The following is a 12,838-nucleotide window of genomic DNA, read 5'->3' as shown; positions in this document are numbered from 1 at the left end:
AGAGGAGGTAATTCTGACTTTGCTATGACAATGTGGCGCTTCTGAAGAATCAGCTACTGTTTTTTTATTAGTTTAAGTATTTGCTATTGACTGTTCAAATGCGGAGTTTTGCACATCGTGTGTGCGTGCGTGCGCGTGTGTGAGAGAGAGAGATCGAGAGAGAGAGATCACAGTGGAGTCAGCTGTCTTAACCGTGGCTTGTGTACTGCAAACACATACCAGCTTCATCACTGTGTCTGTCACACGACTCTGTTCCCCTTTCGCTCTGACTTTACATTTATTTTGAAAGATGAAGCTGCGATTATGGTAAGGGGCGTTACATTTCCGACGAGTGCTTGCGGTTTTCGGCCAATCACAATGCACTGGGTCAGCTGGCCAATCAGAGCAGACTGCGCTTGTCGGAAGGAGGGACTTTGTAGAAAACGAAGCGTTTGAGAGAGGCGGGGCATAGAGGACCTACAATAATATACAGTATTTGAAAAATAATGTGTTTTTTGAACATTAAAGCATGTCAACATATTCTGTTACACCAAATACACAAAATAATGATCTTTAAAAAAGCATCATATGACCCCTTTAATATAGTGCTGTTCTTGTTCTTTGGTATAACAACACTGTTCTATATTTATCTGTGTGATTTATTTGTATTTGCTTTTTATTTGTAATTGTAATTTTATTTAAATTTTGTATTAGTTTTTTTTTTTTGCTACTTACAGTAATTCACCACATGCTCCAGGACAAGGCATGATTTAACTTTTTTGCAAATTGCTGGGGATTGCTAGATCAATGTCATTTGAATGTATTTAATAAATGTATTTAAAATGTGATTTCTTTTGTAATTCAGGTTTAGTTTTAGCCTGTGTGTGTATTTGTGTGTGCATGCTGTCTGACAGCTATATAGCACGCTGCCAGTGAGAGAGACACACACACACACACACACACACACACACACAGCAGCATCAAGGTCACATCGCCTCGTCACCATCTCTCCCCTTCCTCGTCTTCACCCGATGAAAGGATGTGTGAGAAACATTAGCATTAGCTCGTAGTTTAGTGTTCGGTGTGATACTGTGATTATCATGACTTTACACTGACCTGCAGCATCTACAGCTCTTCTGTCCTGCTTCACACATGCCCCTCCATCCTCAGTGTTTGACCACCAGCATGAGTGACCCTGCTCTTCCCTCGCTCCTGAACTCTCTGAGCATCTCCGGCCTGTGTTTATAATCCGTGTCTGGCTCTGTGTCCCGCAGGCAGCTGTACGCCGCAGAGACGTCCTGTCGGCTGCAGGACAGAGGACGGGACAAACTGAAGGACGGAGGTCAGCAGCCCAACATGTCTAAAGAAGAATACATGAAGATGATGCTGCCTGAAGACCCTCCTGGAGAGAGCGGCCACAGGAAGGTACGTGCATGCTCATGCAGAATAGCTTTATATTGCACACTACAGTACATACTGAGATCATCTTCACTAGATTCAGATACTATGGTCATCTCTTTACATGCTACTCCAAGAATACCATGGTAGTACCATAGTAGATGTCCAGCATACCATGGAAGTATGTTTGTGCTTTATTGGTAAGTGCTTCGAGACATGGTAATATGGTAATACCATTTCTTTGGACATGATACCATGCTAATACTATGACATTTAGCAAGGTAATTATGGTTCTTACTTACCATAATGATATATTTTTTAGACTTGGTAATATGCTGGGGGTTTTTGGCATGTACCATGGTAATACCATGTTTTGTTTTTTTGAAAACGGACCGTGGTAATAATACCATGTTTTTTTTAAATATACGATGGTAAAACTTTTTTTTTTAGTATCGTGGTAATACCATAGCGTTTCAGATATTTACATTGATAGTACCATGGTCTTGGGCATTTTCCATGGTAATGCCATGTTTTGTTTTGTGTTTTGAAAATACCATGATTTTTAGACATGATACTATGTTAATATCATGTTTTCTAGACATTTACAATAGTAATATTTTTTTTCACTTACCATAATATGTATTTTTAGATGTGGTAATATTTGTTTTTTATTTTCACTGTGTACCATGGTAATACCTTGTTTTTGTATTTTTTGGTTGTTTTTTGAAAATGGACCATGGTAATACCATGTTTTTATAGATGTATGGTGGTATTTTTTAGACTAGTTCTATGGTAAAAATAGATAGATATATAGTAGATATATGTATAGACGTGTATCTTAATAGTACTATGAGTACCATAGTAATACCATATTTTTTGACGCATCATATTTTTAGACATAATAATAAAATGTGCTTTTGACGTGACACCATGGTAATACCATGTTTTTTAAACAATTACCATGATAATACCATAGTGTTATGCACTTTGATAGTATATTTTTCCAATTACCATGGACATTTTATATAGCAATATAATGTTTTGTTTTGTTTTTTGAAAATGGACCATAGCAGTACCATGTTTTTTGGAGATATACGATGGTAAAACAGTTTTTAAGACAGTTACCATGGTAATACCATAGTGTTTTATATATGTACCTTGATTATACTATGTTTTTGGACATTTTCCATGGTAATACCATGTATTGTTTTGTTTTTTGGAAATGGACTATGATAATACCATGTTTTCTGGCGATGTACAATGGTAAAACTGTTTTTTAAGGCAAGTACCATGGCAATACCATAGTATTTTAGATATGTACTTTGACAATACTGTTTATGGACATTTAGCATGGTAATACCATGTTTGTCTAACCGTAGTAATTCTTTGATTTTTTTTTTTTTTTACTTTAATACCATGTTTAAAAAAACTTTATAAAAAGTATTACCTTTGAACTATTTACCATAGTAATACCATGTTTTTTTTTATGTACAGCATCATAGTATAACATTGGTATGTTTTTTCGACATACTACCAAAGTAAGAGTTTTTTTATTGTAATACCATGGTTCTAAAGTAATACTTTGTACTGACATTTTTTTTACGTTTACCATAGTAATACCATGTTTTTTGGACATGATACCTTGGTAATACCATGTTTTTTTAGACATGAACCATGGTAATGTTTTTTTACATTTTTTTTTTTTCAGAGTGTATCATGGTAATACCGTGTTTTTGAAGATGTTCGATGATAAAACTATGTTTTTTAGGCAAGTATAATGCCATAGTGTTCTAGATATGTACCTTGACAATTCTATGTTTTTGGACATTTGCTATGGTAATACCATGCTTTTTTTGTCATACCATAGTAATGCATTGATTTTGTTTCAACATAAAGACTGTGGTTCACTGTGGTATATGTTTTTTTTTTTTTACATTTACTATAATACCATGTTTTTAATGCACAGCATCGTAGTGTACTGTTAATATATTTTTTGACAGTATCAGTACCATAGCAATTTTTTTTGTTTGTTTAATACCATGGTTTTAAAGTAATACTTTAATTTTACTGTTTTTTAAATATTTCCAATGGTAATACCATATTGGCATATTGACGTATTATAGTAATAATGGATTTTTATAGTTATTTTTGGACATGTACCATCAAAGTACCATGGTTGTCTTGGAGTACCATCTTAAATACTGTAGTATATAAATATTGTGATTATTCTGTACCGTGGTATAAAGTTTACATGCACTTCCTGCTGCAAATAATGCTTTTCCATTAGCTATGATTAGTACTGTTTGTGAATGTGGTCTCAGTCAGAGCCGCGTCTCGCACACACACACACACACACACACACACACACACTCTGTAGTGCTGATAACCTCAGTGTGTGAAGTGAATGAGGGCTGAGCAAACATGTGTTATCAGCCGGAGACACGATAACACGCGTCTGGGTCCGGACAGATTCTGTTTGGCTGATCTGATTGCTGAGCTCTCGCTGCGTCTGCTTTCCCTTCATGTTGTGGATTAACGGGAGGAAGTTGTTGGAGGAGCGTCTGTTTCTCTGAAGTCCCCTCTGCTCCTGGAGACTGTCTTAATTGCATTTGGAGTTCCGGGGTCTCTCCCACCGCCCGTTGCATCGTTGCTAGGGTGTTGCTGTGCAGTTGCTAGGGGGGTTTTGTACTGGTTCAAATCAACAGAGCCAACTGAAAGTCTCTGATATTCTGGTCTCTGGTTTCTTGGGTCCCCCATTTAATGCTTTTTATTATTATTTGTCATGCAATGTGATAAATGCATTTTTAAAAATGCAAACATGTGACCCTGTCTGTGAAATCCAGGCTAAAGTCTCAGAATCTAATTATGAGATAACAAGCATCAAATTTTGATTTCAACCATTAAGTTCACCATGATTTCAATCTTTGTCATGGCCTTACTCAGTCAATATTAAAGATATAAAGGTTATATTTTCACAGAATGTTCTACATCTTTATAAAGGATGATTTTATGTAGAAAACAGTAAATCACAAAAAAATGACTTTAGCTGGGTTTTCACATATTCTGTTTAGCCTCTAAATTGATAGTTGTCATAACTGCATACATAATGTTTATTAATAATCATAAATATTAATATAAATATACTGAATATTATTAATATAAATACATTAATATTATTAATTTGTTATTTTGAATTAATAATAATCAAATCCTAAAAATGTACAATTACAATAATTAATTTGAAAATAAAAACAATCCAAATAAAATGCTTAATAAAAAAGATGAAATATTTTGTTTAACTGCATGCTGTGTGATCATTAACCGATATTTTAGTATTTTTATACACTGTTATATTTTTGTTGTTCTAAATATTTAGAAATATTATGTTTTCTTAAATTCAAAATATTAATATTTTAAATTAGCTTTAATTTTTATATTTAAATTTTTAGTGGTCATGTTATGTGCTTTTGCCAATTTTATTAGTTTTTGTTTTAGCATTGCTATTTATGTTTCATTTATTTTTAGTTCAGTTGTATTTTTTATTTATTTCCAGTTTTATTATTTTAGTGCTTCAAGCTACATTTATTTCAGTTAGTTGCCAAGTCAACATTTCTAATTATTGTTTAGTTGAAAATGTTGAATTTTTTAAACACCAGATGATGAGCCTCACTCATTGAGGAGAGGTGATTCAGATGATAAAACAGGTGTAGAAAGGACACTCGCTTTTTAAGATCTTTATTCTGTTGTTCTTGTTGATTGTGCATCTCTGAAGTGTTGTATCTAGTTAAAGAGTGTCTCGCTAATTATTGGTCAAAAGTTTAGAATGATTAAGATTTTTAATGTTTTCGAAAGAAGTCTCTTCTGCTCACCAAAGCTGCATTAAATGTATATAAAATGTCATTTTAAATGTTCACGGCAGGGTTATTATCATTAACTAAGACTATTAAAAAAACATTTTGTTCATTGAAATAAAGCTAAAATAAAATATAAATATTAGATGAAAAACTTCAAATAAACAACATTGAAATGTTGACTTGGCAACTAACTGAAATAAGTTTAGTTTGAAGCACTAAAAATTACCAACAGGTATAACTGGAAATAATCTAAAACAGAAACATTCTAATAATAATAAAGTAAATAAATCCAAAATATTATTTCAATAAAAAATAAATAAAAATGACAAAAGTATTTAACAAAATTACTAAAAATGAAAATGAAAACTGGAAATATAAAAATAAAAAATATAATAGTAACTAAAATAGTTACTAAAATACTATTATAAAATAGTTATAATAGTAACTAAAAAATATAATATAAAAAGAATACTTGGATGGTTACTGGTCACACAACCTAAATAAAATATTTAATCTTTTTTTTTTTTAAGTAAGTTTTTTTTATTTATTTTTTTTTATGTAATTGTTCATTTTTAGGATATAATTAATTATATTGTTAATTGATATTAATAATGTATAATGTTTATATTAATATTTATAATATTTTATTCATAAGTATTTCTAACTATGATGTATACAATTATGATAATGATCAATTGACAGGAATATAAAATGCATTTTTCACATTGCAGCACTATTTTAAATCTAAAACAATAACAAAAACACATTAAATGAGCAACCCAAGAAACCAGAGACAGGGATGTCCGAGACTTTATCAGAATATCAAAAGCATTACAAATTTTTAATTTTTCCCATTTTTTCCAAATCCCTCTTTTCCAGATGAGTAAAAACAGGGAGTTCTGTAATATCTCAGACTGCCTTTGCAGTGACAATACACACAAGCCATATAAAGCCTGCTCTCATTTCTTTTTTTTTTGCTTCTCAAATCCCGTTTGAGGCGAGAGTACCAGACCGGATCTAGTCTTATGAAGTTGCATGTGTGCAGGAGGCCAGAGAGAGAGAGAACTTCTTGAGACTGGTTCATGGTTGCGTGATGGGATTTGTGTGGGATCCTGGTCTAACGGAAGTGAAAACAGAGGGCCGCTTTGAGCCCGGAGGCTTTTAGCTCTGCTGAATCCCATGTGCCATGACGTCTGCTTTCCCTGCAGTGATAGCAATTCAGCAAACTGACGTTTTGGATCAAGTTTCAAATAGTGGAAGACGTATTGTGTGCTATAAATAAAATGAACAGGATCAGGCAGCTCAGCCTGGAAATGAACCGACTTCCTCTGGCTCACGCTTTGAATGGAGAACATATACAATGTATCTAAATAGTTTTGGCAAGATTTAGCTCATGGGTATGTGTTTAACTTTGTCCTCGTGCCATTTGAGAGATATTTTTGATATATAAGACTATAAGTTTGTTCCAAAACCTACTGAGCTCCCTATCTAGGTGCCATCTTAAAGCAGTGTGTAATTAAGATTTTTAAATGTTTTAAAAGAAGTCTCTTATGCTCACCAAGGGTGTGTTTATTTGTTAAAACATACGGTAAAAACAGTAATATTTTGAAATATTATTACTATTTAAAATAGCTGTTTTCTATTGTAATATATTTTAAAATGTAATTTATTCATGTGAGTCAAAGCTGAATTTTCAACATCATTACCTTCAGAAATCATTCTAATATGCTGATTTTGATGAATAGAAAGTTCAAAAGAACAGCATTTATTTGAAATAGAAATATTTTGTATCATTATAAATGTCTTTCCTGTCACTTTTGATCAATTTAACGCATCTTTGCTGAATAAACATGTATTTCTTAAAAAAAAAAAAAAAACATTAACTGCACACTTTTGAATAGTAGTGTATTTTATGTTACAAAATAATTGAATTTAAAGAAAAAATACTGTTTTGCCAGCTTTTTGTGTGTTTTATGTATTTTAATGCCTTTAGGATATCATGCCGTTGGTTTAGTAACATGCTAAGGCCATTGATAGTCGTAATTGAGTGATTTGTGTGAAAACTGTTGTTTGTATTGTGCATGGATTTGTTGCCCATGTAAAGCATTCACATTATTAATTTATGATGCTCCATTTCAGCTATTATGCTGCCTGCATAGATAGTAGACATTAAGGATGCTTGCTAGGTTTTAGAACACAACCAATGTTTGACTTCTACATTTCTGCATTTGGCAGACGCTTTTATCTTACATTGCATTCGTTTTATCAGTTCATGCATTACTTGGGAATCAAACCCACAACCTTGGCGTTGCTAGTGCCATGCTTTTCTGTTTAAGCTTTAGAAACACTTGGATGAGCACATGCCTTCAGGTGGACTTGAAGACTCACTAGTACATACTGGTTATTGAACATGTGATTGAACAGAGCCGCTCTTATCCCTCTCATCCAGCTGACCAAATACGGCTCTGCTTTAGTCACAAGCGGAAGAACAACAACACGCTCTTGTCATTCCTCAGCAGTGCAGATAAAGAACAGGCTTTATTTATAACATCCTGCTGTTTAACGACACAAGACTGTGAGGATTTTCCATTCATTCAGTCCAAAACTAACCTACTAACCGCGTCCTGCTGGGAAAGATAGGAAAACCCTGGGACTATTCTGGGACTTTGATTGCACATGTACGTCTATGTGTTTTATTAGCAGTAAAATAAATTAAAATGCCAATTTTCAGGTGTTAACATCCATTATCTGTGATTGACGTCTGTGTGTGTGTCTCTTGTCAGGTGGCGGCGGCGGGCAGCCCGTCTCCGCGGCGTTCCCTGTACCGGACTCTCTCAGACGAGAGCGTGTGCAGTAACAGGAAGGGGTCATCCTATGCCAGCTCGCGGAGCTCCATGCTGGACCAGGCCATGCCCAACGACATCCTGTTCAGCAGCACTCCACCCTACCACAGCACCCTGCCCCCCCGCATCAGCCTCAGCCAGCCCACATCCAACCTCAAGAGTGAGTGCTGCACCCTCACCAGACATCACGTCTGTCTGTCTGTCTGTCTGTCTATCTATCTGTGTATCGTTCTGTGTATCATCTATCTATCTATCTGTGTATCGTTCTGTGTATCGTTCTATCTATCTATCGTTCTATCTATCTATCTATCATTCTATCTGTGTATCGTTCTGTGTATCTCTATCTATCTATCTATCTATCTATCTATCTATCTATCAGTCTATCTATCTGTGTATCGTTCTGTGTATCGTTCTATCTATCTATCGTTCTATCTATCTATCTATCGTTCTATCTGTGTATCGTTCTGTGTATCGTTCTATCTATCTATCGTTCTATCTATCTATCTATCGTTCTATCTGTGTGTCGTTCTGTGTATCTCTATCTATCTATCTATCTATCTATCTGTGTATCGTTCTATCTATCTATCATTCTATCTATCTATCGTTCTATCTGTGTATCGTTCTGTGTATCGTTCTATCTATCTATCGTTCTATCTATCTATCTATCGTTCTATCTGTGTATCGTTCTGTGTATCTCTATCTATCTATCTATCTATCTGTGTATCGTTATGTGTATCGTTCTGTGTATCGGTCTGTGTATCTCTATCTATCTATCTATCTATCGTTCTATCTATCGTTCTATCTATCATTCTTTCTATCGTTCTATCTATCGCTCTATCTATCGCTCTATCTGTCTGTCTATCGTTCTATCTATCGCTCTATCTATCTATCTATCTATCATTCTATCTATCGCTCTATCTATTTATCTACAGTGCCTTGCGAAAGTATTCATACCCCTTCATTTTTTTTACATTTTGTTATGTTGCTGCCTTATGATAAACTTCTTTAAATTACTTTTTTCCACATCTATCTACACTCCATACACCATACTGACAAAGCAAAAACAGAATTGTCACAACTTCGTAAATTTATAAAAAATAAAAAAAAAAAACTGAAATAAGTACATTGCATAAGTATTCATACCCTTAACTAAATATTTAGCTGAAGCACATATACAGCCTCAAGTCTTTTTATGTTTGATGCGACAAGCTTTGCTCATCAGCATTTTGCAATTATCTGCCATTCTTCTCCTCACCTGTTCACTTCAGTGTTATTACAGCATTGCTGATGGGAAGGGATTTTGGAAACTTAAGTCACACTTATACATGTTTGAATGTGGTCAGATGCTTCAGGGTCTTTTCTTTTTCTTTAAGCTAAATTTTCATATTAGTGTGTTGCTGATTTTCAGTGGATGTATGAAGTCGGTTGCATTTTCCACGTTGTCACAAGGAACGCTATAGTAGGGCTGTGCAATAAATCGCATGTGATTGTCATGCGCATCTCGTCAGTAAAGCCGGTTCCGTGATTAGTAGTAAATCTCCATCACCTGCTTTCAGATGGAGCAGCATTTACTACACAGAGCCGTAGTTCACTGACAATTAGGCAATATCGCGTTCATTATCGCAGACTGAATTGCCTGCGATAATGAACGTGATATTGCCTTGTCAGTGAAGTAAATGCTGCTCCATCTGAAAGCAGGTGATGGAGATTTACTACTAATCACGGAACCAGCTTTACTGACTTTTACACGCTATAGTGTACATTAGCCTTAACAATCATCTTGATATCATGACGACTACTGTTAGAAGAGAATCATGCTGAGATAAAGTTAATTTAAAGTTAAGTTTAGTTGACATGTTGCCATGTTTATTGCAGCTAATAATTACGGAATAACATCTGGATTCATGCCCCAGACAGCATTTCTATTGTTTTATTTAAAATCTAACAAACTCAGATTGTTTTGCTTGAAAAAAAGTTTTGCTTAAATTGTGTTTATGCTAGTGTGTAATGAATGATGCATGCTTTTGGTGTTATGCAATATTTATTGTTATTATTGTTTATTATTATCATCTTTCTATCTAGCGATCAGTGATCGGCCTCAAAAATCCTGATCGGAGCACCCCTAGTTATTATTAATACACGCATTATTATAAATAGTAATTTATAAAAAAGTAATTAAATACATTATTATTAATTGCTAATAATAATAATAATAAAACATTTTTAACAATAATATAAATATGATTATAATGTTTATTATCTGATTTTTAAGGGTGACTTAACTCTCTAAAATACTTTTAATCTTCATTTTAATCAGCATATCTATTGTTATTTAAAATTTAACAGGCTTCTTTTTTCCACATGTTTTGCATAAAAAGAGTGTTTGTGCTATTATTATTTAATAACAAAGAAAAACATTTATTTAGATATTTTGTGTTCTAATGCAATAGTATTTATTATTGTTTATTATTATCATTTTATTTCAATTTTTATATTTTATAGTGTAAAATATATTAATGTTTTATATTGTATTTATATAAATAATATTAATATTAATTAATTACATGTTTTCTACATTTTTATATAATTGTATTAATCATTAATTATTGTGTTACTTTTTTAATAATAACAATAATAATAGGGAACCATAACAATAATATAAATATTACAATTATTAAATATCTGAAATTAATTATAATAATATTTTTATCAGATTAAGTGTGGCTTAAGTCTCCAAATATGTTTTGGGTCCACGATATGAACCCTAATTGAAGATATTGAACTGCAACCGGTTGTCTGTAGTGGGGTAAACCTTCTCTAGATTTGCTGCAAGTGACACATGAAATAAATGACTTATAAAGGCGCAATTACACACACCAGAGCAAACAATCACATCTCATTTGGTTTAAAGGATGTGTAATATGAACACATTTAGCAGCTTTAATCAAAGTGTGAGAGCTGATTCATTTATAGCTGGTTTTTCGAGTGGCCCAAGGAGGCTGATGCTGTCACGCCTGATACATTTCTGATTGTTTCGACAGATAGCAGTTTGCGGATTTTTTCCTCACCCTGCTCATATAGTGAACGCTCTAATTTGACAGATTGCATCCCTCTGAGGCTCAGAGAGACAGACAGAGAGAGAGAGAGAGAGCGAGAGAGAGGGACATTTACCTCCGGTGTTTCCCCTCACATCATTCTCAGAGCCAGTTCTTTGTGAGATGGAAATGTTTATGGCGTATCCTGTCTATCAGGGAGAGAGAGATGTACAGAGAGAGGTCTGGACGCATGCAGTTGATTGAAAAATGAGGCCATGTTTTAGGAGCTCCTGACGGCTGCAGCTCCGCTCCTAAACCCAAACGAGTCTGGACTTAAGACTTAAGACTTCATCCGCTGACAGGACGGCTGTCCAACACGGTGCTGCTGCATAAAATTACTTATTTTTGCTTTTAAGCAGCATTGCATGTATCCTTAGAAGAGAAATGTGGATTATAAACATACTTACATTTCACTCGATACTGAAAGGGATCAATAAAAAAAATTTAAAGTAGTCTAAATTGACTATTTCACCCGATATTTGTTTACAAAACATAGATTTATAAATATATATATATATATATATATATATATATAATTGATTTTACACACATCATTATGTTTTAACGATAATAATAATATTATTATGAGTTATTATTATTATTATTATTATATTTATTATTGGATTTTTAAGTGTGACTTCTATCTAAAAATACTTTTTATCTTTATTTTGAACAGCATATCTATTTTACCCTATATATGTTTATTTATTTATAAAATTTACAATATATATAACTATGAATAAACGAAATATATATGTTTATTTATTTATAAAATTTACAATATATATAACTATGAATAAACGAAATCATTTTATCTAATAACTAATTTGATCTAATAATAAGATCTAATAAAGATGTATAAAATTTCTAAAATTGAAAATTATATAAACATACACACAATATACTGTATATATTACTAGAAGTGTATATATATATGTGTGTGTATGTGTGTATTATTACTTCAAATATGCTATACTGCTATATAGACTATAATATACTATCATTTTATCTAATAATAATATTAATAATATATTAATAATTGTATTCACAACTTATAATATAAGAATATATGTAATAATTAAGAATATAGTAAACATTTAACATTCTTAAATTAAAATTTTAATATAAAAAAGTATGCATATGTTCATTCAAAATGTTGAGGTCAGTACGTTTTTTTGAGACATTAATACTTTTATTCAGCAAGGATTCATTAAATTGGTCAAAAGTGACAGTAAAGACATTTATAATGCTACTAAAGATTTCTATTTCAAATAAATGCTGTTCTTTTGAATTTTCTATACATCAAAGAATCCTATATATCATGGCTTCTAAATATTGCCCAAAAATATTGGGCAGCACAACTGTTTTCAACATTGATAATAATCAGAAATGTTTCGTGAGCAGCAAATCAGAATATTAGAATGATTTCTGAAGATCATGTGACACTGAAGACTTGAGTAATGATGCTGGAAATACAGCTTTGCATCACAGAATTAAATTACAGTTTACACTATATTAAAATAGAATACAGCTATTTTAAATTGTAATAATATTTCACAAATTTACTGTATTTTTTATCAAATAAATGCAGCCTTGGTGAGCAGAAGAGACGTGTGTGTCTGTGTGTGTGTGTGTCTGTGTGTGTGTGTGTGTGTGTGTGTGTGTGTGT

At 32.8% G+C, this 12,838-nt stretch overlaps 1 protein-coding gene across 1 annotated transcript in view; it reads left to right on the top strand.

The window, feature by feature from the left end:
* Positions 1-12,838, top strand: part of LOC107667119 (signal-induced proliferation-associated 1-like protein 2) — a 156,300-nt gene that overhangs the window by 132,282 nt on the left and 11,180 nt on the right. Inside the window, exons 18-19 of the mRNA XM_016458708.1 lie at positions 1,254-1,404; positions 8,015-8,234. Of these exons, the coding sequence (XP_016314194.1) occupies positions 1,254-1,404; positions 8,015-8,234 (371 nt within the window). The remainder of the gene's footprint in view (positions 1-1,253; positions 1,405-8,014; positions 8,235-12,838) is intronic.

The sequence above is a fragment of the Sinocyclocheilus anshuiensis genome, unplaced genomic scaffold (assembly GCF_001515605.1).
Source record: "Sinocyclocheilus anshuiensis isolate Anshui unplaced genomic scaffold, SAMN03320099.WGS_v1.1 scaffold665, whole genome shotgun sequence".
Classification (NCBI taxonomy): domain Eukaryota; kingdom Metazoa; phylum Chordata; class Actinopteri; order Cypriniformes; family Cyprinidae; genus Sinocyclocheilus; species Sinocyclocheilus anshuiensis.
This window is presented reverse-complemented; position numbering and strand designations above follow the sequence as displayed.